At 44.7% G+C, this 24946-nt stretch overlaps 1 protein-coding gene across 1 annotated transcript in view; it reads left to right on the top strand.

Moving 5' to 3' along the window:
• SHISA8 (shisa family member 8) overlaps window positions 1-24946 on the top strand; it is a 953154-nt gene that overhangs the window by 862623 nt on the left and 65585 nt on the right. The window contains exon 3 of the mRNA XM_044302281.1: window positions 1026-1175. Within this exon, the coding sequence (XP_044158216.1) occupies window positions 1026-1175 (150 nt within the window). The remainder of the gene's footprint in view (window positions 1-1025; window positions 1176-24946) is intronic.

Below are 24946 nucleotides of genomic sequence, written 5' to 3'. Positions count from 1 at the left end.
GTACTGTGATTAGTGTAAATTGTCTTTTCCAGGTGACAGGTTCCCTTTAGCTTAGAAGCTTCTACTTCAATACTTTGTCCCACATTTCCGCTCTATCACATGGAATTTTCATCCATTGACCTCCCTTGGATGTAGTATTCCTTTCTCCCGCTCCCTCTCCGGCGTGGAACCCTGATTCGCCGCTAACCGTGATCAACATGGTAGGCGCAGAAAATAATATCGAAAGTTGACAGAAGATATCCAATTGGATCGGGAACATCACGGGGATGTGCGACATGGTGGGGCAGTATGTGTGCACACGCCTACACGTACTGACTGATGGGATTGCCCCCTTCTACTTTTGAGTCTCCAAATTGGGCACATGGCCTGAGCTTGCTCTTTACGCCTTGGAGGTGCTGGCTTGCCCTGCAGCCAGTGTATTGTCTGAAAGTTTGTTTAGCAAGGCTGGAGGGGGTTATAACCGATTATATTTCCCAATGTTTTGAGGTGTACCCTAATTTAAACAAAAAATAAATAAATAAATAAATAAAAATAAAACCAAAAAGCAGTGTAGGCTACTTCCTCATCCTCCACCTACACTGCCACATCCACCGCCTCCTCAACCTCCTACTCCATATGGACCTCGTCCTCCAAGATCAAGATTATTATTTTTTATCATGTTATTTGAAGTCATTTCCCTATCCACATTTGTTTGCAGAGCACTTGCCATGCTCTTAGCCACATTTTGCTGCCATTTGCAGCCCTCTAGCCCTTTCCTTGACTTTTTTACAGCCATTTTAGTGCTCAAAAGTTCGGATCCCCATTGACTTCAATGGGGTTCGGGTTTGGGGTCAAGTTCGGGTCCCGAACTCAATCTTTTTTGTGAAGTTCGGCCGAACCCGTCGAACTTGAACATCCAGGTGTCCGCTCAACTCTACTCATGGCTTATTAGTTAAATCATTCAAGAAACCTATATAAATTATACTGTATTAAAATAACGTGTGTACATCTATTTTAATATTAGAATAAATGTCTCATTCCAATAGATCACTCAAATTTCGAGAACATGGGCTCGACCTCTCCATTGGGTACCCAAAGTGGTATGACAGTAGTTCAAAACAGCAGAGCACAGTTGATTTCTGGCTTCCCCTTACAAGATCCGGAACTCTCTAAGTATGCTTCAGTAAATATTTCTGGTAAGTCTCTAGCTGAAATAGGTAAGTTTTTATACAAATTAAAGTTTGTATTATAATTATTGTCAAAGGGGTATTATGATTTGTGTAAAAGGTTATACATTTTATGAATTTATAAATGAAAAGCTATACTTTTTATAGTGCATGAAAAGCACTTTATTGTTATTCCACATATTTTTACATTTTTATTAATTTATTCTCCCTTTTTCTGCAAATAAAGGGGTTAGCCCATGAATAATGTAAAAAATGAAAATCAGACCTCATATAGTACATGGCAGTCTCTTTCTAACAAAGTTATAACCAGCCCTGTACCTCACATGGATCCAGAGATCTCCACATTCATTGCTCTACTTTATATCAAGTTAACAGCTCAAGGGGAGTATATTTTCTGCTGCAGCTAAGGGGGCGTGTCTTTGCTCTCCCTATCACAGCTCAGGAGTCAGTTAAAGGATGAAATTGAGCATGTGCAGCCTTCTCAGTGAGCAGGATAAAGAAATAAGAAAAAAAAAAGCAGGTGGCGCTATACAGATACATTTTATTGAATACCACAGTTGCTATGCAAAATTTTTAATTATATACAATTACAAATGTATTCAGATCCAGGTGCTGGTTTGAAAACTGTAGAATATTTTTCGTGGGACAACCCCTTTAATGAAGCCCAAAACACTTAGCATACAGACTCTATTCACACTGTGTTTTGGAGCTCTCGTTTTGCTTCAGCACCTAGAGGCTCGGTCTACGCACCCTTTGGTAAATGGTAAACCTGGTCAGCACTTACTCAGTACAAGCTGCACGGAAGAAATAGGAATCTCCACAATCAATTAGTAATCAATAAATCCCAGCAGCTTTGTCTTTGCGATATGAATTTATTCCAGAGATGTCCTACAACCAGGACGTGTTTCGGCAAACATGCATTCATCAACAAATACATCTTTATATATATACTATGTATGTTTATTGAGAAAAATAGATTTTGTCCAGCTTGTACTTGTGGTAATCCAAGGCTTCTTTATTGAAAATTCAGTATAAAATCCAGGTACAGAAAGCAGAGTCTACATGTTTCGGGCACAATGCAATCTTAGCCCTTACTCATGGTCATGAGTAAGGGCTAAGATTGCATTGTGCCCGAAACATGTAGACTCTGCTTTCTGTACCTGGATTTTATACTGAATTTTCAATAAAGAAGCCTTGGATTACCACAAGTACAAGCTGGACAAAATCTCTTTTTCTCTATACTTCCGTATTTCTCCTGATTCGGGTGAAGGAGCTGTTCCGTGCTATACCAGTGGAATCCCTGGCAGGTGAGAGCTGCTCAATACTTCTGTTTTCTTCATAGTGTATATATATATATACAGTTGCAAGAAAAAGTATGTGAACCCTTTGGAATGATATGGATTTCTGCACAAATTGGTCATAAAATGTGATCTGATCTTTATCCAAGTCACAACAATAGACAATCACAGTCTGCTTAAACTAATAACACACAAAGATTTAAATCTTACCATGTTTTTATTGAACACACCATGTAAACATTCACAGTGCCGGTGGAAAAAGTATGTGAACCCCTAGACTAATGACATCTCCAAGAGCTAATTGGAGTGAGTTGTCAGCCAACTGGAGTCCAAACAATAAGAAAAAAGAAAAACAGTAGCGAATTCTACCTTACATAGTTTCAATCATTGTCTGCCTTTATGATATCATTAACTACATGTTTTTTTGTATATATTTTTTCTAGACTTCAACCACTTAGTGAAGAATTTTGAGTTGATACTCATATGTGATTGAAACTATGTAAGGTAGAATTCGCTACTGTTTTTTCTTTTTTCTTATTGTTTTTTTGTATGCTATCTCCCAATACATTCTCATCATAGTTTAATTGAATACCATCTTGATTGTTCCACCCTCAATCTGAGGTGATTGGACATCCTTGTAGGCAGTACATTTTCTTATATATACAGATGCTAGAAAAAGTATGTGAACCCTTTGGAATGATATGGATTTCTGCACAAATACGTCATAAAATGTGATCTGATCTTCATCTAAGTCACAACAATAGACAATCAGTCTGCTTAAACTAATAACACACAAATAATTAAATGTTACCATGTTTTTATTGAACACATCATGTAAACATTCCCAGTGCAGGTGGAAAAAGTATGTGAACCCTTGGATTTAATAACTGGTTGAACCTTCTTTGGCAGCAATAACTTCAACCTGTGGTTGCAGATCAGGAGTAATTCTTGACCATTCCTCTTTATTGAATTGAATATCTTGATTGTTCCACCCTCAATCTGAGGTGATTGGACGTCCTTGTAGGTGGTACATTTTCATATATACAGTCCTGATCAAAAGTTTAAGACCACTTCAAAAATTGCAATAAATCATATTTAGCATGGCTGGGTCTTAACAAGGTTCCATGCAGAGCTTCAACATGCAACAAGAAGAAATGGGAGTGAGACAAAACATTTTTTGAGCATTCAATTTAATGAAAAGAACAAATAAACTGAAACAGGCTGTTTTTCAGCTGATCAATAGTTTAGGACCACACCTCAAAAAAAAATAAAAATAAACCCCCCAAAACAGAAATCTAAATTCCAAATATGAACTCAGTAATGAGTAGCTCCGCCGTTATTGTTTATCACTTCCAAAATTCGTTTCTGCATGCTTGATGCAAGCGTTTTCATGAGATGAGTGGGAACATTTCTCCAAGTGGTGAAGACGGCCGCACAAAGGCCATCTACTGTCTGGAACTGTTGTCCATTTTTGTAAACTTCCCTTGCCATCCATCCCCAAAGGTTCTCAATTGGATTTCTCAATTGAGATCAGGGGAACACGCAGGATGAGCCAAAAGAGGGATGTTATTCTCCTAAGAGAAGTCCCTTGTCCTGCAGCCATTGTGTACTGTAGCGTTGTCCTGTTGAAAAACTCAGTCGTTACAACACAGGCGAGGGCCCTCAGTCATGAGGAATGCTCTCTGCAACATCTGGACATAGTCAGCGGCCGTTTGACGCCCCTGCACTTCCTGAAGTTCCATTGTTCCACTGAAGGAAAAAGCACCCCAGACCATTATGGCGCCCCCTCCACTGTGGCACGTAGAAAACATATCAGGTGGGATCTGCTTGTCATGCCAGTAATGTTGGAAACCATCAGGACCATCAAGGTTAAATTTTTTTCTCATCAGAGAATAAAACTTTCTTCCACCTTTGAATGTCCCATGTTTGGTGCTCTCTTGCAAAGTCCAAACGAGCAGTTCTGTGGCGTTCAAGGAGACGAGTTCTTTGAAGACGTTTTTTGTTTTTGAAGCCCTTCAGTCTCAGATGCCATCTGATGGTTATGGGGCTGCAGTCAGCACCAGGAAGGGCCTTAATTTGGGGCGAGGATCGTCCAGTGTCTTAACGGACAGCCAATTGGATCCTCCGGATCAGTGCAGATGACATTTTTTTGGGTCTTCCACTTGACTTTTTTGTTCCATAACCTTTTAGGATCATTTAAGAAATTCTAAATGACTGTCTTACTGCGTCCCACCTCAGGAGCGATGGCGCGCTGTGAGAGACCCTGCTTATGCAGTTCAACAACCCGACCACGTTCAAAAAGGGAGAGTTTTTTTGCCTTTGCTATCACAACGTGTGACTACCTGACAGAAAATGACAATGAATACACATCTTTGCACAGATTTGGCCTTTTAAAGGCATGTGGTCCTAAACTTTTGATCAGATGAAAAACAGCCTGTTTCAGTTTATTCGTTGTTTTCATTAAATTGAATGCTCAAAACATTTTTTGTCTCACTCCCATTTCTTCTTGTTGCATGTTGAAGATCTACTTGGAACCTTGTTAAGATCAAGTGGTCTTGGTCTTAAACTTTTGTTCAGGACTGTATATACTCTGTATGTTTGAAGGCATGTTAGCCAAAACGCATCCTCGTTGTAGGACATCTCTGGAATAAATTTAGATTGCAAAGACACAGCTGCTGGAATTTATTGATTACGCACCCTTTGGCAGGCCCAGGTCCAGTTGATTGACTTTCGAGTTCTCCTCAGTGTCCCGCATATCCCATGCTTGCACCGTCCCGTTTAGTATTTGGCGCAGGTGCAGTCAGTGAAGGACTCGCTCCTGCTGCCGGCTTCATCACTGCGCCTGCGCCAAAGGAAGGAAGCCAGCAGCAGGAGTGTGTCCTTCAATCACTGAGCCTGCGCCGAATACTAAAAGGGATGGCGCAGGCGCGGGATTTACTCATCGCGGGCATCTATGCCCCTTTTGATGCAACCCATTATCTTATTGGCCTTGGCAGCAGCTGCCTGACACTGGTTTCTACAGCTTTGTTCACTAAAATTCCTAGGTCCTTTGTCCAGTGTTACCCAGTGTTTTACCATTTAGTATGTACGGGTGATTCGCATTATTCCCTCCCATGTACATAACCTTACATTTATCAGTGTTAAACCTCATCTGCCACTTATCTGCCAAAGCCTCCAATCTATCTAGATCTAGAGATGGCCTTGCAGTTCGCCCGGTGGTCATTTCGCTATATTCTTTTGCATTGTGCAGAACTTTGACCCATGACACATTTATCAGGTGGGACAGGACAGCAAATTAAGATGTTTTAGCACATGGACACACCCCCTACCCTATAAATAAACCCGATCTACCAGCCAATTTACACTCTGTTTTTTTCCAGTGTAGGGAGAGGTTGCTGTATGGAGTAGGGACAGACTGTTAGGGACACCAAACGCTAGCTAATAGGGCCACAAAAGTCCTTTATAGGTGTGCTTTGTGATAGGTGTGACATACAGAGGGGTGCGATATACTTATACATTCTAACTTACAAAGTATATTAGAGAGCATTTGTATTGTGCAGCAGTTGTGTGCGGTTCTGCTGCGATACTGCAGTTAGATAGGAGGGACAAACGTTATTGGAATGACTAATTGCAACTGGTGTGATATACCTGTTGCCCCCCCCCAAAAAAACTGATTAAGGGGTGCGATATACCTGCTTCCACAAAATATTGATTGAGGGGTGCGATACACCAGCTTCCACAAAATATTGATTGAGGGGTGTGATACACCAGCTTCCACCAAATATAGATTGAGGCCTGCGATACACCAGCTTCCAGCAAATATTGAATAAGGGGTTTGATTTACCAGCTTCTAGCAAATACTTATTAAGGGGTTCTATATACCTGTTTCCACAAAATACTGATAGAGGGGATTGATATACCGGCTTCCACCAAATATTGATTGAGGCCTGCGATATACCTGCTTCCAAAAACACTGCTCTTCTATAGGGACTTTGTCACAGGGTAATTTTGAAAATGACAGGCAGAGGAAGAGGCAGGCTATTCTGCAGGTGTGGTAGGGGTCGGGCAGGTGCACCAGGCCAGAGCATAAATGGATAGTTGGAGAAGGTGCATGTGATTACGTCAAAGGGCACACAAGAGTTGGTTGAGTGGCTCACTCAGCCTTCCGCTCCTGCACCCTCCTCATCCTCTGTATCAGCAAACTCCTCAATCTCTGCTTTGTGCACCCCCAAAGACACCACCCCCACCATAGCCCCTTCACTCGAGTCAGAGGAATTATTTTCCCATCCATTCCCAGACTTTACCGATGCTCAGCCATTCTTGGCATCGGATGAGGACGAGGAGGTTGCAACGGCCGCCACCCAGTGGTCTGACGACAGTACCCAGATTAGCCCAAGGATGGAGATCCCCTGCCTACTCCGAGATCTGTAATGTCAGTGGTGGTGAAGGTTACGATGATGACGTGTCGATGGATGTCATGTGAGTGCCCACAAGAGAGGAAGAGGAGGGGAGGTCAGAGGGCGAGACAGAGCAGCAGACAGGGGGTAAAAGGAGGAGAAGCAGGCAGAGGTCACAGTGCACAGGAGGCAAAAAGCAGACTGCAAATATATCTGGAGCCACCATGCGCGGTCACATCTGGCGCTCCCAGGACGCCGACACATGGCTCCGCAATGTGGGATTTTTTTAATGTGTCAGCTGCTGACAATAGTTTTGCTATCTGCAGCCTGTGCTGTCAACGCATAAATCGCGGTAAGTCCAACACTCACCTAGGGACGACCGGCACCTGGCCTCCCATCACCGAGCCCAGTGGAAGAAACGCCATCAGAACCCACAAAGCCACACTCCCGGTGCTCCACGTCCTGCCTCTTCTCCTTCTTATATCTCCTCCCATTTGTCCTTCACACCAATTTCCACCGTGCTGTCGTTGCGTTCATCTGGCAAAAGGCAGGCTTCCGTGGGCCAATTGTTCGAATGTAAAAAGTTGATGGCGACGGATAACCCTCTTGCCCAAAGGCTGACCGCTGGCTTGTTGGAACTGCTAGCCCGCCAACTACTGCCATATAAACTGGTGGACTCAAAGGCCTTTAGAAAATGTGTGGCCATTGGCACACCGCAATGGAAGGTCCCCGGAAGAAAATATTTCTTCCAGAAGGGCATCCCAGAGCTATATGGCCATGTTTAGCGGCAAGTAATTGTATCTCTGTGGCACACAATGTCGGTGCCAAGATGCATCTGACCACAGACACGTGGTCTAGCAAACACGGGCAGGGAAGGTACATAACTTTTACTGCCCACTGGGTGAACCTTTTGGGGGATGTCAAGCACGCAACCTATGGCACCCATGTGGATTTGGTGTGAAAGGCCACATATTGCGTGCAGGCCTGCCTCTTATTCTCTTCCTCCTACTCCATCCTCTGTCTCCTCCTTGACTGACTCCTCCTTTTCCACTGCTACTGCCTCTTTCGCTGCACCTCCCAAGCTTCCCAGAATCTATTTGACGTGCCAGGTGAGACATTGCCATGCTGTGCTGCGGCTGTGGTGCCTGGAAGCCAAGAGCCACAACTGTCCTGAACTCCTTTCAGCTCAGCGGTCACAGGCCGATCAGTGGCTAACCCTGCTAAATTTGACAGTTAGTAAAGTGGTGTGCGACAACAGTGCCAATCTGCTGAGCTTGCTGAAACGGTTCAAAATGACACATGCAGAAACGTGCCATTAACGACTACCTGTACGAATTTTGCGGCAAGACAGGTTCTGGGGAGCTTGGTTTCTTTTCACCGCTCCAGTGGCTACTCATGCGCAAAGCATGCAGACTTATGCGGCCATTTGATGAGATCACCAAACTGGTTAGTCACAGCCAGGGTGCCATCAGTGACATAGTACCTTACACCTTCTTTCTGGAGCGTCCATTGCATTGTGTTATTGATCAAAGCGTCAACAAACAGGAGATGGAAGATTAGGAAGTGGCAATGCTAAATGAATTCCCGGGGGGGGCTACACCATCTGAGACAAGTCAGCAGGAGTCTGAAGAGGAGTCAGAGGAGGTTGGTGCCTGGGGGAAGGAGGAGGAGGAGAAGAAGGAGCAAGAAGAGCAGGCTTTAAACTTTTCTGGGATCCCTGCTGTTGTCCGTGGATTCGGGGAGGACCAAGGACAACGCTCCACCGCTTCTAATTTAGTGCAAATAGGGGCCTTCCTGCTCCAGTGTTTGAAGAGGGACCCCCGTATAAAAAGCATAAAGGGCAAGGACCAGTACTGGGTTGCAACGTACTTGGACCCCCGGTACAAACACAAAATGGCAGACATGTTACCAGCATCACAGAGGGCTGCCAGAATGCAGCATTTCCAGGCCTTGCTTCGAGAGATGCTGCATTCTGCTGTTGCGGGCTCTGGCAGAGGAATTTCCACCCACAGATAAACAGCTGTGGGTACCAATCCTACCGCACATGCATGAAGAGGGCGGTTTGAAGATGTGTTGGTCACTTCGGATATGAGATAATTCTTGCATCAAACCCATCAACAGCCACCCTCTGGATCCAGCCTCAGGGAACGCCTAGACCCACAGGTGTCTGACTACATCGGGTTAAAGGCCGATGTGGACACTCTGAGAAGAGAGGAACCACTAGACTACTGGTTGTGCAGGCTTGACCTGTGGCCACAGCTGGCACAATTTGCCATGGAACTCGTGGCTTGCCCCTCATCGAGTGTCCCATCCGAAAGGACGTTCAGTGCAGCAGGGGGGATCATGACCTATTATCGCACTCTCCTAGCTCACGACAGTGTGGACTACCTCACATTTCTATAAATGAATGAGCCATGGATCATGGAAGAATTCAACACCTGTGACAACCACGTTTAATTGAATTTCCTCATGCCAGCCCACAAATATCCGCCACTACACAGAAAAAAGAATGCTCTATGTCTTATGTAAATACAGCGGCATAAAGGGCCCTTTCTTTCCGGTGAATACCTAATGTTTGGGGCCTCGGAGGAATTCAAAACCTGTGATGACCACTTGTTGTCAAATTTCAACTTTTATCATTTGGGGTTTTATCAAGAGGGGGGATTTCGTTAGCCATGTTTTTAATCCAATTTTATGTTTTTAGTTCTTTTTAAACATATGTATTTGACATGTATTTGTACTGACCTGCAGATATCCAATGACCGTCTAATATACCTCCAGCCACATAATAACTTGTTCTAATATGTACGGTGAATGCATAATTTTTGGGGCCTGTAATCCACTGGCCTGAAGTAAAATTGCTATCCAATGACCGTCTAATATACCTCTAGCCACATAATCACTTGATGTTTTCTGTCCGGTGAATGCCTAATGTTTGGGGCCTGTACTGCCGTGACCTAAAATAAAATCCTTCTAGGCTCCAGCAGGGAACATTTTTGAGAGTTTTCCTTTAAGATGCATAAAAATGGCCCCTAATTAAAATAAATATTTTTTTAAGGGAATATTTGCCATTAACCCCCCTCTAGTATGTCACTATCTATGTTGTGGGACGATTTGTGCACTTCTAGTAAGTATTTGATAGCTGCAAATATGATCTGAAGGTTTTTCACGTTCGCCTGCCATTAAAGTGAATGGGGCCCACAGCTAACTTGCGGTTCGCGAACATTTGATCGCATTCGCGAATCGTCCATTACTATCAAGATCCCTCTGTAGCAGTAAACTGTCCTCTTCCGTATTAATTACTGTACACAGTTTAGTGTCATCTGCAAAAATTAATATTTTACTATGCAAGCCTTCTACAAGATCATTAATAAATATATTGTAGAGAATAGGGTTCAATACTGACCCCTGTGGTACTCCACTAGTGACAGTGACCCAATCTGAGTGTGTACCGTTAATAACCACCCACTGTTTTCTCACACTGGACCAGTTACTTACCCACATACAGACATTTTCTCCCAGTCCAAGCATTCTAATTTTATATACTAACCTTTTATGTGGTACAGTATCAAATGCTTTGGAGAACTCCAGATATACAACATCCATTCATTCGGTGCTGTGAAGTCTAGAACTTACCTCCTCATAGAAACTGATTAAATTAGTTTGACATGACCGATCCCTCATGAAGCCATGCTGATATTGCGTTATTTGCTTGTTTTCATTTGAGATCCGGCCTATAGTTTCCGGGGTCTGTTTTTTCACCCTTTTTGAATATTGGAACCACATTTGCTATACGCCAATCCTGTGGAACACTCGCTGTCAGTATAGAGTCTGTAAATATCAGAAATAAGGGTCTGGCTATGACATTACTTAATTCTCTTAGGATATGGGGGTGTATGCCATCTGGTCCTGGCGATTTGCCTATTTTAATCGCAAGTCCCTGTTGTACTTCTTCCTGGGTTAGACAGGGCACTTTTAATGAGGAATTTACTTTTACATTCTGCATTTCATTTGACAGTTTATTTTACTCAGTGAATTCAGTGGGGAAAAAGTATTTAATAGCTTTGCTTTCTCCTCATCGCTTTCTGCAACTTCCCCCTCATTGCTCTGTAGAGGGCCGACACATTCAGATGTATACTTTTTACCATTTATATAATTGAAGAACATTTTAGGGTTAGTTTTGCTCTCTTTGGCTCTCTTTTGCTTCCTCGCTACCCTCCTATTTTAGTGATTTAAATGCTTTCTTTTTGTCATTTATTGCTTTCATTACAGTTCTATTTATCCACATTGTTTTTTTATTGTTTCTTAACCCTTTATTCCTATAATGTATGTACCTCTCACAATTAGATTTTAGGATGCTTTTAAAAATATCCTGTTTTGTGACAGTATTTTTATTTTTGAGGACTTTGTCCCAGTTAGTTAGGCCTATGTCCTCTCTTAGTTGGCTAAATTTAGCTTTTTTGAAGTTTGGTATTTTTGTTCCTCCCTGTAGAAACGCTAGTTTGAATGATAACTGGAAGGTTATTACTTTATGGTCACTATTTTCCAGGTGTCACCCAACCTGCACATCTGTTGTTCTGTCAGGTCTATTGGTTAATCTGGTATATAAGGCGGTATATAATAAACTCCTATTAGTAATTTATTATTATTTTTGCCTCCATGTATTTCTACCCACAGTGACTCCACATGTTCATGTCCCTCACTTATATCTTCTCGGACTCTGTGCTTTAGACAGGACTTTACATAAAGGCAGACCCCTCCACCTCTCGGGTTTTGACGATCCTTTCTAAATAGACTGTAATCTTGTCTTGCCCAGTCGAAGTTATCATCCAGCCATGTCTCAGTTATTCCCACTATGTCATAGTCCTCCTCATACATCACTAATTCCAGTTCCCCAGTTTTATTAGTCAGGCTTCTGGCATTAGTATACATACAATTAAGAGGTTTATGTATATTTTTTGCCCTACACCTTTCCTTCTGAACTGTTCTTGTCCCTCCTTACATTAGTCCCCTACCTTGCCCCCGGTCTCTATCTGGACTATCTTCCCATCCTATAACGTAATTACCCTCCCTTCCCAACACAGCTGCCCCTTCCCCATTGAGGTGCAACCATGCCTACGATAGAGCTGACAGAAGTCGACCCGGTTCTCCAGGAACCCAAACCCCTCCTTCCTTGTAATGACCGGCGTCACGCACAGGGAGGGAAAAGGGAAAGCCCTGCCCAAGGGAGAGGGAAAGGTGGTGACCCCTGACTCACCTTGCGGCTGGCACCTGACTGCCCTGACGTCCCTAGACGGGTTCCTCACCCGTGCGGCGATCGCGTGCCTAAACCCCGTCTTTCCCTAAAATGAGCCCTAGATAGCGAACGGGCCGGTGGGATCGCTAGTCCGCACCACTGACATTAAGAGGGAAACACCAGGGAGAGGACAGACAATACAGACAAACACATAAACCCAAGTGGGCAACCACAGCAGACCACAAAGGTCCAACAGGGATCCGGAGGGAAACGTTCTGGACCAACAACCAGAGAACGCAGCAACACAGCTCCAGTGGGTCAGTATAGAAGTCCAGGCAGGAAGCTCTATATCTGGCAACCAGAGAAGTGAGAGAGGGGAATATAATGAGGTTGGGAGTGCTGGACAAGGAACAGCTGAGGAGAAGGAGCTACGGATCCCTGAGTGAGCCAAAAAGGGTTGCAAAGCAAACCCAGAAAGCTACCATAAGTAAACAGCCCTATCTTACATAGAGCGCGCAGCCAACCGCTGCGACTTCCTGACCCCGGGTATAACGGAGTCAGGCGTGGTTCTTGACACCCTCGTGACATTCTTACACCAGTTAATGAGCCACTTGTTAACCTCCCTAATCTCACGCTGCCTTTCCTCGTGTGGCTAGTGGTACAGGCAGTATTTTAAAAAACACTACCTTTGAGGTCATTGCCCTAAGCTTTTAAACTAAATCCCTAAAATAATTTTTAAGAACTCTCCACCTTCCTCTAACTTTGTCATTAGTTCTGATGTGGACCATGACCGCTGGATCTTCTCCAGCCCCTCCCAGTAATCTGTCAACCCGATCTGCGATGTGTCGAACTCTAGCGGCAGGAAGACAACACACTATTCGGCGATCACGGTCTTTGTGACAGATCGCCCTTTCTGTACCACTAATAATAGAGTCTCTCACTACCAGCACCTGTCTGCCCTGCCCTGCTCTCCTGGTCCCCTGCTTTCTGGAGCTGACATTCCCCTGACTGGCAGATGAAGAGTCCGGCTGCAGCAGTACTGTCCCTGAACCGACATCACCCTCATCTGCCAACCGTGCAAACTTGTTGGGGTGAGACAGATCAGGGCTACCCTCCCTAGCTACCTCACTTTCCTCAGCCTCCTCGCTTTCACCCTCCCCCTCATCTAGCCCATAGAGTGCTTGCTCAGTGAGCATCAAACTCTTTTCCAAATTGCTAACGCCTTAGTGTTGAAATTTGTGTGTTTAGATACTCATTTTGCGATTCCAAATGGGTAATTTGCTCACATTTTGAACAATGATATAAACCCTCGAACGGCTGTTCTAGGACTGCATACATCAGACAAGATGTGCACTGGACTGCGATGTCATTTATGGAACACATACTAGATGAGGATTACAGAACGAAAGCGAAAAATACAATAGAATGCAGTAATAGGAAACTGATTTACTGCAGTCCCCCACTGAAGTCCCTGAATCTGCAGTCACTTAATCTAAAGTCGCACACTTATATAAACACACACTTAAATCAAACACGATCTCAAAACCAGCCTGTTTTTTTTTTTTTTCCTCTAGATTCAAAGGACTGGGCCTTTACTTTTACATTCTGCATTTAATCTGATGGTTTATTTATTGCAGTTAATACAGTGGAGAAAAAAAATTTAATAGCTCTGCAACACCCCCCTGATTACTCTCTAAAAGGCCAACACCTTCAGATTTATTCTTTTTACCATTTATATAATTGAACTATATAAAATTGAATCATTGAATTATATAAAAAGAACATTTTAGGATTAGTTTTGCTCTCTTTGGCAATTAATCTCTCAGTCTCTAGTTTGGCTGTTTTAATTAGTTTTTTTACATATTCTATTTTTTTCCTTACAGTTTTTCAGTGCTTCCTCGCTAACCTACTGTTTTAGTGATTTAAATGCTCTCTTTTTGTCATGTATTGTTTTCTTTGCAGTTTTATTTATCCACATTGTTTTTTTCTTGTTCCTTAACCTTTCATTCCCATAAGGTATGTACCTCTCACAATTAAATTTTAGGATGCTTTTAAAAATATCCCATTTTGTGGCAGGATTTTTTATTTTTGAGGACTTTGTCCCAGTTAGTTAGGCCTATGGCCTCTCTTAGTTGGCTAAATCTTGCTATTTTGAAGTGTGGTATTTTTGTTCCTCCCTGAAGAAACACTCTTTTGAATGACAATTGGAAGGTTATTTCTTTATGGTCACTAATTCCCAGGTTTCCCCCAACCTGCACTTCTGTTGTTCTGTCAGATCTATTGGTTAATACTAAGTCCTGTATGGCTGTCCCTCTAGTCAGGTCCTGAACCAGTTGGGAAAGGTAGTTGTGAGGAATATGCAGTATGATTTCATTCCTGACATTTGCTCCAGGAGTGGCAGAGGAAATCAAACTCCACAGGACGGCCCTGCTTCAAAGCACAATAAGATAGCGGAAAACTCCTAGCAGGCCACATTTGGTTAAATTTTACACCTCCATTCAGACAGCCCGGATCCTGCAGGTAAACTTCCCTGCAGGGGGTCTAAGTCATTCCTCAGAACAAAAGCAACTATCAGACATCCTGGAACCGGCAATTCATGAGGAAATATGATTGTATTTGGAGGGACCTTTAAAATTGCTGTCTCCGATGTGACAACAGCCAAGGATTACAGGAATCATTATTAATCAACCCAAAGGACTCATATATCTGACTTTGCTCTGTTTAATCCTGTTTGTACCATATCTTGGAATATATTCTTGGTGTGTATAGTGTTATATCTAGTGAGCCCTTAAGGCGATTAAATATATAATTTACTCTTGTGCTGTTCTGGTATCTCAATCCAAGAATTCCCACGTATGTGTTTTGGCATAGTTATACACTACTGTGGGTTGGTTTCTCACCCTAAATAATCCCATTAGCGGACCGGGCTTATATCAAACAAGAAACTGGTGGCAGACTACCCAGGCTGAGAAAGTGCTGTTTCACTGGGGCAGTGAAAAGGCTCTCTCAGCTTGTGCCCTCTCTGTGCCCGCGTGGACAGGAGGCGTCTGTGTAAACTGTACCAAGCGGACCTTACGTACTCCCAGGAGGGCGTAAAATCACGTCTTGGAAACCAGTGACTATACCGTATCTCGCTGGCCCTACTTATTTGACGTCAGTCGGTGTACGGTATTCGTCACAGTAATTGTCTTTGGTTATTGCCAAGAACCTGTTTCCTTTATGAGATGTATAGGTTTCAGTTTCCCAGTCTATATCTGGGTAGAGATGTCCCGAACTATTCGCCGGCGAATAGTTCCCGGCGAACATAGCTTGTTCGCATTCGCCGCTGCGAGCGAACATATGCGATGTTCGGTCCGCCTCCTATACGTCATCATTGAGCAAACTTTGACCCTGTTCCTCACAGTCAGCAGACATATTCCAGCCAATCATCATACCCTCCCTCCCAGACCCTCCCACCGCCTATCAAAAAGCAAGGACAGCATCCATCTTAGATTAATTCTGAAGCTGCAGTGTCAGAAAGTTTTAATCGCAATGCGATTAATACAGGTTATATTAATCGCATTGCGATTACAACTTAGAGCTGGGTTCCTAATGGTTGTATTGCTACAATATAACAAAGATTGAGAATATAGTGCTATATTCGTTGTCAATTCTAGCAATACAACCATTAGGAACTCAGATCTAAGTTGTAATCGCAATGCGAATAATGCAGGTTATATTAATCGCATTGCGAATTCAACTTAGAGCTAAGTTCCTAATGGTTGTATTGCTAGAATTGACGAATATAACGAATATAGCACTATATTCTCAATCTTCGTTATATTCTAGCAATACAACCATTAGGAACCCAGCAGCTCTAAGTTGAATTTGCAATGCGATTAATATAACCTGCATTAATCGCATTGCGATTACAACTTTCTCACATCTGACAGTACATTCTAGCATTGAGTCGTTCCCATGGTGATGGAGACGCTCCATGAGCACGGAAGTCGGCAGAAGCTCTAAGTTGAAATCGCAATGCGATTTATAGAAGTTCTATAAATCGCATTGCGATTTCAACTTAGAGCTTCTGCCGACTTCCGTGCTCATGGAGCGTCCCCATCACCATGGGAACGACTCCATGCTAGAATGTACTGTTGGATTTGAGAAAGTTGAAATCGCAATGCGATTAATTCAAGTTCTATAAACCACATTGCGATCTCAACTTACCACACTCTGGGTCAACTACGTAATTTTCCATCTGAGTTTTGCCATGGATCGCCCTCCGGCATGCCACAGTCCAGGTGATAGTCCCCTTGAAACAATTTTTCCATCACTATTGTGGCCACAAAGAGTCCCTGTGGGTTTTCAAATTCGTCTTCCTAATGAAGTCTATTGCGGTTCGCACGTTCGCGAATGGAAAATGTTATGTTCGCGACATCTCTATATCTGGATAGTTGAAGTCCCTCATAATAATGACCTCTTTATGATCTGCTGCCTTGTCTATCTCATTTAGTAGCAGATTTACTGTGGACTCTGGTATATTAGGTGGTTTGTAATAAACTCCTATTAGTATTTTATTATAGTTTTTTTATTATGTATTTCTACCCACAGTGACTCCACATGTTAATGTCCCTCACTTATATCTTCTCGGACTGGGGGCTTTAGAAAGGACTTTACATAAAGGGAGAACCCTCCCCCTCTCCAGTTTTAGCAATCCTTTCTAAACAGACTGTAACCCTGTACATTAACTGCCCAGTCATAGCTATCATCTAGCCATGTCTCAGTTATTCCCACTATGTCATTGTCCTCCTTACACATCACTAATTCCAATTCACCAGTTTTATTAGTCAGGCTTCTGGCATTAGTATACATATAATTGAGGTTTATGTATATTTTTACCCTACACATTTCCTTCTGAACTGTTCCTCCCCCAGTCCTATTACCTTGTCCCCGGTCTCTATCTTCCTATCCTATAATGTAATAACCCCCCCCCCCCCCCTGCAGTCCCTAGTTTAAACACTCCTCTAACATTCTAGCTATATTCGCTCTCAATACAGCTTCCCCTTCCCCATTAAGGTGCAGCCCATCCCTACGATAGAGCCTGTAGCAGACAGACAAGTCAACCAAGTTCTCCAGGAACCCAAACCACTCCTTCCTACACCAGTTCTTGAGCCACTTGTTAACCTCCCTAATCTCCCACTGCCTTTCTTATGTGGCTCGTGGGAAAGGTTGTATACTGGAAAACACTACCGTTGAGGTCCTAAGTTTGTGACCTAAATCCCTAAAATCAAGGACGCTCCACCTACCTCTAACTTTGTCATTAGTTCCTATATGGACCATGACTGCTGGATCTTCTCCAGCCCCTCCCAGTAATCTGTCAACCTGATCCGCACTGTGTCGAACTCTAGCGCCAGGAAGACAACACACTGTTTGATGATCCCGGTCTTTGTGAAAGATCACCCTATCTGTACTCCTAATAATTGAGTCTCCCACTACCAGCACCTATCATGCCTGCCCTGCTCTCCTGGTCCCCTGCTTACTGGATATGACATTCCCCTGACTGGCAGAAGAAGGGTCCGGCTGCAGCAGTGCTCTCCCTGAACGGACATCACCCTCATCTGCCAACCTTGCAAACTTGTTGGGGTGTGTCAGATCAGGGCTAACCTCCCTGGCAATCTTACCTCTATCCTGCTTTCTGTTACCCAGCTAGCTACCTCACTTTCCTGAGCCTCCTCACTACCACCCTCCCCCATATCTACTCCATAGAGTTCTTGCTCAGTGAGCAGCAAACTCTTTTCCAAATAGTCAACGCTTCTCAGTGTTGAAACTCGCCCGGTTAGATACACAATGTGGGATTCCAAACGGCAATTTGCTCAAATTTTGAACAAAGATATGCACGCCCAAATAGATGCTCCAGGACTGCATGCATTAGATAAGATATGCACTGGACGGCACTGTCAATAATGGAACACATACAATATGGTGCAGTGATAAGAATCTAACTTACTGTAGTCCCGTCCTAAAGTCCCTGAATCTCAAGTCGCGTAATCTAAAGTCACACACTTAATACAAATACACACTTGAACACAAACGCTCACAAACTCACGTTGTTTGTCTGCTTGTATAAGTGCAGCTCTCGGCATCCTAATTAGATAGCCACACCCTAATTACTCATCTGTGCAACACCCTGGAGAAGGAAGAGAATTTTTAAAAAATAAATTTAATCACAGTATACTCTCATCTGTTATGAAATAAACCTGGCATCAAAAGCAATTCACAGTGTATAAACTAGACTACACTGCTCTGACTTGGTATAGAGTACAATAAAGTCAGGCACAGCCATTCATCAATGCACACAAATAATGTAACTCTCACAGACACACCCTCACGTAATCTAAAGTCACACGCTTAAAGGGGTTCTGCACTTTCAATTAACTGATGATCTATCCTCTGGATAGATCATCAGCTTCTGATCGGCCGGGGTCCGACACCCGGGACCCCCGCCGATCAGCTGTTTGAGAAGACAGCTACGCTCCAGGAGCGCCGCGGCCTTCTCACTGTTTACCGCCGGGCCGCCCGCCCACTGACGTCACGACTTGTATCAACTAGAGTGGGCGCGGCTAAGCTCTGTTCACTTGAATGGAGCTTAGCCGCGCCCACTGTAGTTGATACAAGTCGTGACGTCAGTGGGCGGGCGGCCCGGCGGTAAACAATGAGAAGGCCGCGGCGCTCCTGGAGCGCAGCTGTCTTCTCAAACAGCTGATCGGCGGGGGTCCCAGGTGTCGGACCCCGGCCGATCAGAAGCTGATGATCTATCCAGAGGATAGATCATCAGTTAATTGAAAGTGCAGAACCCCTTTAATACAAACACACACTTGAAATCAAACACGCGGATGCTCACAAACTCTTGTTGTTTGTCTGCTTGTATAAGTGCAGCTCTCAAACCAGACTGCTTTTTTCCTCTGGATAAACAGATGATGGGAGAGATGTCTGTACTGGCCCCTGATATATTTATACATAGTTATTAGATCTCCCCTATTAGTCATCTTTTTTCTAAAGTAAATAACCCAATTTTTGATAATCTTTGAGGGTACTGTAGTTGCCCCATTCCAGTTATTACTTTAGTTGCCCTCCTCTGAACCCTCTCCAGCTCTGCTATGTCTGCCTTGTTCACAGGAGCACAGAACTGTACACAGTACTCCATGTGTGGTCTGACTAGTATACACTGCACCTCTAGTATTATATTCATTATATGTGAAATTATTCACCAACCTACACTATTATGCAGAGATTGCTATGTACTTTTAAATATGCCATTATATTTTACAATTGTGCGTACTATTCGGACACACCTGGTGTCAGTAAGTACCACATTTTTGCATGGCATTTAAAATAATACACACTGCAAATTCTTTTTGACCGTATACTTTCATTACAATTCAATATTACATATTCTATGATTTAGATACACTTGTCAGTATAGACTGTGCCTCTAGTACTATATTCATGATATTCAAAATAAAACACCAATCAAGATATTATGCAGAGATTACTACATATTTTGAACTGTGCTATTATATGTTAAACTCTCTCACACACACATATACATACAAGCTTTCAGCTCTTTTCAAGCACTAGGTATTTCCTTCAGGAAATGCACATCTAGTTTTAATATACTTTCTGTTTCAGTTCATTCAATTGGAACCTTTATTGTTTACTTCCAGATTTCAACACACAGCTCTGATATAATTTTGATAGTATTGTAATAAGCTGTGCAGATATCTCATCATAGTACAATTGAAAAAAAGACATGTCAGTTTAGCTCTCAACCAAGAGATGGGAAAGTATGTGGATGAAGGGGAAGGATATGCCTTTCCAGGATTTGCCTGGAACTTTGTTACCCCTATTGATCCAATGAAAAGGGGGGGGGGGGGGAGCCATAACTAGTGTGACAAAACCCCTGTTTTAGGAATGCCCAGACTCTGCTGTTCATTATTATTTTTTCATCCTTTAAATGTACACAAATCACCTCATCTGCCTGTGACGCAGTTAGCGAACACAAGGGATATTGCCCGTGATGCAATCCACAAACACAATGGATATTGCCTCTGATACATTTAGAAAACACAATGGTCTGGGTCATCGACCGCATGGAACTATGTCCGGCCCCTTTATCCAATTATCTCCAGGATACAGAGGAGAGATTTTACTGTTCATGTGGGAGTGTGTTATATCCTTCTGTATATTGATTGGTCATTGTATTTTGTGTGCCTGTTCCCCACAAGGGCCCCATGGGAGTAACCCTTGCCGGAGGACTTGATAAAAGGCTTAGCTGTGGCCATCAATAAAGTTAATCATCATTAGTCCCTTCCTGAAGTCCTGGATCCTGTTTGTGGGGGATTGGGAGCTATATGTTCACAACACCTTCGGATTTACTTGGTTTTCGGGAGACGCTGTACGGATTGAACCGGATATATGGATATATTGAACCAAAATAAGGAGTGAATGGCCCACAGATTCATGGCCCAACGACACTAAAGAAACTACTGGAAGCACACGGCATAGTGGCAAGTAACAAGCCGAAAGCCACGATAATTGCTGAATTGATAGAGCGAGAAGAAACTGAATTTCAAAAGGATATAAGATGGAGGCTTAGCATTTTGGGGCCCAACCCATCACAAGAGACGATCACCCAAATAATGGCGCAAGCACAAAGCACAAGAATACAAGCTACTGCAACACAACAATGGGATGTAATGGCACTACAGAGAGCTGCTAATGGACAGGCACGTAAGATTAATTATGCTGCATTTAAAGCCTTTACAGATGGCGAAATGGATATAGACAGCTATTTGCAGGATTTCGAACGACAATGTGCATTGGAGACCCTGGAGAGAGATAGCCGGGCTGCATTATTGAGCAGTTAGCTATCAGGTCGAGCAGCGGGAGCCTACAGTGCGGTGCCGGATGAAGAGGTCAAGAACTATGACAAGGTAAAAAATATTGCTGGCTCACTATGCCGTCACGGCAGAGGCATATAGGAAAAAGTTCAGGGCCCTCAGGAAAACGGGCAGAGACACTTTTACCGAGTGGGCCTTCCGTATGCACCACTCTGCCCGCAACTGGATGCAGGGGTGCCAGGCGACCACGTTGGCAGATGCCTTACAGTTGTTATTGCTGGAGCAGTTTTTTTTATTTTGCTCCGTCAGATGTTAGAGACTGGGTTCGTGACCGCAGGCCTCGAACGGTAGAAGAGGCTGCTAGACTGGCTGATGAACACCACGATAGCAGGACTATGGAGAGTAGCAGAGCACCGACGGTCCAGCTTACCCCCACCTACACCCCAACATCCACGACACCGGCCAGGCCCAATGCGTCCTACACCGCACTAAACAATCAAGGATCACAGAGGTCACCACCAATGTTCTATGGGTATAACCAAATAGGACATATCAAACCCAACTGCCCGCAGAGCATGTCTAACCAAGGGGGCCGACAACCAGCACCACTGCACCGAGCCGCAGCCCATTGCGTCCAGTACTACAGTAAAGCTACCCAAGGGAGTTTTGCAGCGTATTCACCCCCAAAACCCACCGAGCAATGGTCCATACTGCACAAGGTCAACCCTGTACAGGCCGCCGGAGACAACCGGGCAAATCACTGCCAGTCCGTACGCCTAAATGGACAGAAGGCTAGGGGCCTGAGAGACAGCGGAGCCACCATTACCCTTGTCCAACCTCACCGGGTCAAGCCATCCCAACACACTGCACACACCGTAGCAGTCCGGGAGCTAAATCACTGGAGGTGGGGATTATGGCTGACCTGCCGGCCGAAGCGCTGGTGGGGAATGACTTTGGATGTATAACCTCCCAGTTTGTTACACCAGCCTATGAAGGAGCTTTACCAATGACTACTCGGCAGCAGACCCGGGCCACGGAGATCGCACGCTCTCAGGAACCCCAGGTAGGAACTGATGTCCCGACCCTTGCCTTAAACCCCACTATGTACTGCGACACCCCCCAAGATTTTGAAAAGGAACAAAGGGAACAAAGCAGAGCCGTAAAGAAACCCCGGGTAGACACAGACCAGGCCAGGTTTCAATGGGACAATGGACAGTTATACAGGGTGACAGATGGGATCGGAGAGTGGGACAACCAAGTGACCAAAAAACAACTAATAGTACCCCGCAAATACCAAACCAAACTGTTGTGGATTAGCCACCACATTCCCCTAGCTGGACATTTAGGGATAAAGAAAACCCAGAATAGATTGACTCAGACCTTCTTTTGGCCCAGAATCACACAGGACATAGACCAGTACTGTAGGACCTGCGAGGTATGTCAGCGGGTAGGGAAGAGAGGTGACCACCCTGGGCTAAGCTATGACCCCTCCCCATAATAGGAGAACCCTTTTTCCACGTAGCGGTAGACCTAGTGGGACCCCTTAACAAACCTAGTGCCACGGGCAAGAGGTATAACCTCACTATAGTAGATTATGCCACTAGGTACCTGGAGGCAGTGGTCCTCTCTAATATTCAGGCTGAGACGGTAGTAGAGGCCCTGGTCAAGGTCATTACCAGGGTGTGATTTCCCCAGGAGATTGTGACCGACCAAGGGACACCGTTCATGGCAGCCATTACCCAGCAGCTCTGGCAGAGCTGTGGGGTAAAACCTATCCTGAGCTCTCCTTATAACCCCCCAGACGAACGGTCTCTGTAAACGATTCAATGAGACGCTGAAACAGATGCTAAAGACCTTCACAGAGACCTGCCGTAATTTGGAATCTTTCCTTCTCCACTTATTTGCGTACCGGGAAGTGCCCCAGGAGTCCACCGGCTTTTCTCCCTTCGAATTACTGTATGGGAGAAGGGTACAGGGAACCCTGGACCTGATACGGGAACATTGGGAGGGAGACGTGGGAGAGGCAGGACCCCCTACGTTCTGTAGCTGAGGGACCGGCTGCAAGCCATACCTGACACAGTTCGGGAAAACTTGCAGTCGGCCCAAAAGCATCAGAAACAGTGGTATGATAGGGGCGCAAGAGACCAAGCATTTGAACTCAACCAAAAAGTACTAGTCTTGAGGCCCACCCAAACAGACAAATTACAGGCCACCTGGCATGGTCCTTACAAGATAGCAGCCCGGACCAGTGATACCACCTATGTGGTAGTGACTCTGAGCTGATCAGAAGATCCTTTCATGTGAACATGCTCAAGCCATACTTAGAAATGGCCGAGGAGATATCCGCAGTATGCACCCCCAGCCGGCGAAGATAGCGAGGGAATCCCCTTACCTGATATGCTAGCAGCCAGCCGCGTTGGGGTAGAACAAGTAAGTCTGGGAGACAACTTAAACACAGAGGAAAGACAGTAAGCCTCCCAATTGCTAAGGAAATTTAGCGGTATGTTCTCTGCCGTTCCAGGGTACCCGACACTGGCAGCCCACAGAGTGAAGACCCCAGGCCATGTACCCCTCCGGCAGCAGCCGTATCGCATACCCGAGGCCGTTAGGGATTGCATGCAGAAGAAGATAGTAGACATGTTAGCCTTAGGAGTGATATAACCCTCCCAGAGTCCGTGGGCCTCCCCGGTAGTGTTGGTGCCGAAGCGGGATGGGAAGACCCGTTTCTGTGTTGACTACCAGAGGCTCAATGACCGGTCAGTCACCGATGCCTACCCCATGCCTAGGGTAGACGAATTGCTAGACCGGATGTCAAAAGGGAGTTACTTGACCACTATATATCTGGGCAAGAAATATCGGCAGATCCCTTTGGAGCCGGAGGCCATCCCCAAGTCGGCCTTGGTCACCCCATTTGGCCTGTACCAGTTTAAGGTCATGCCATTTGGGATGAAGAATGCCCAGACTACTTTTCAGAGGATGGCTGGTCGGCTCTTAGAGGGACTTCAGGACTTTGCATGTGCATATCTAGATGATATAGCCATCTTCAGTTGCACATGGGAGGCCCACCTGGAGCACGTGTCGGTGGTGCTCAAGAGAATCCAGAACGCCGGGCTAACTTTAAAACCAGACAAGTGTCATGTAGGGATGGCAGAGGTGCAGTACCACCGAGTGGGCCCGGGGAAACAAAGGCCCGAACCCACCAAAGTAAAGGCCATAACCCAGTGGCCCCAGCCATGCACAAGTTATGGCATTTTTGGGGACCGCTGGGTATTACCGGAAGTTTGTACATGATTACAGAACTAGAGCTAAGCCCCTCACAGACCTCACCAAAAAGTCTCTCCCCAAGCAAGGTGTATGGACCCCAGAGTGTGCAGACTCCATTCAAAAGTTAAAAACGCCCTCAGCGAGGCACCTGTATTAGCGGCACCAGATCATTCTAAAAAGTTTCTCGTCCATACAGATGCCTCAATGTTTGGATTGGTAGCCGTATTGAGTCAGGTCGGGGAGGAGGGCATGGAGCACCCTGTGGTGTACCTGAGCAGAATACTGATACCCAAGGAAGTCAGTTATGCCACTGTGGAGAATGAGTGCCTTGCCCTTGTTTGGGCCCTCAAACTACAACCTTATTTATACGGGCGCTCCTTCACTGTTATGACTGATCACAACTCACTGATTTGGCTCAACCAGGTGGTAGGAGACAACCCCAGACTATTGAGATGGAGCCTGGCACTGCAGCCTTATAATTTCACTGTGCAATACAGACCAGGGAAACAGAATGCCAACGCAGACGGGTTGTTTCGCCAAACAGAACTGGACCCATTGCCAACTGCTTCTCGGGCATCCCCAAGCCAACCTGTTGGGGTCTCGGCAGGTATACCTTGCCATGGAACTAAGGGGGAGCTATGTGACAAAACCCCTGTTTTAGGAATGTCCAGACTCTTGTATTTCGTCTGCTGTTCATGTAGTT

The sequence above is a fragment of the Bufo gargarizans genome, chromosome 7 (assembly GCF_014858855.1).
Source record: "Bufo gargarizans isolate SCDJY-AF-19 chromosome 7, ASM1485885v1, whole genome shotgun sequence".
NCBI classification, from domain to species: domain Eukaryota; kingdom Metazoa; phylum Chordata; class Amphibia; order Anura; family Bufonidae; genus Bufo; species Bufo gargarizans.
This window is presented reverse-complemented; position numbering and strand designations above follow the sequence as displayed.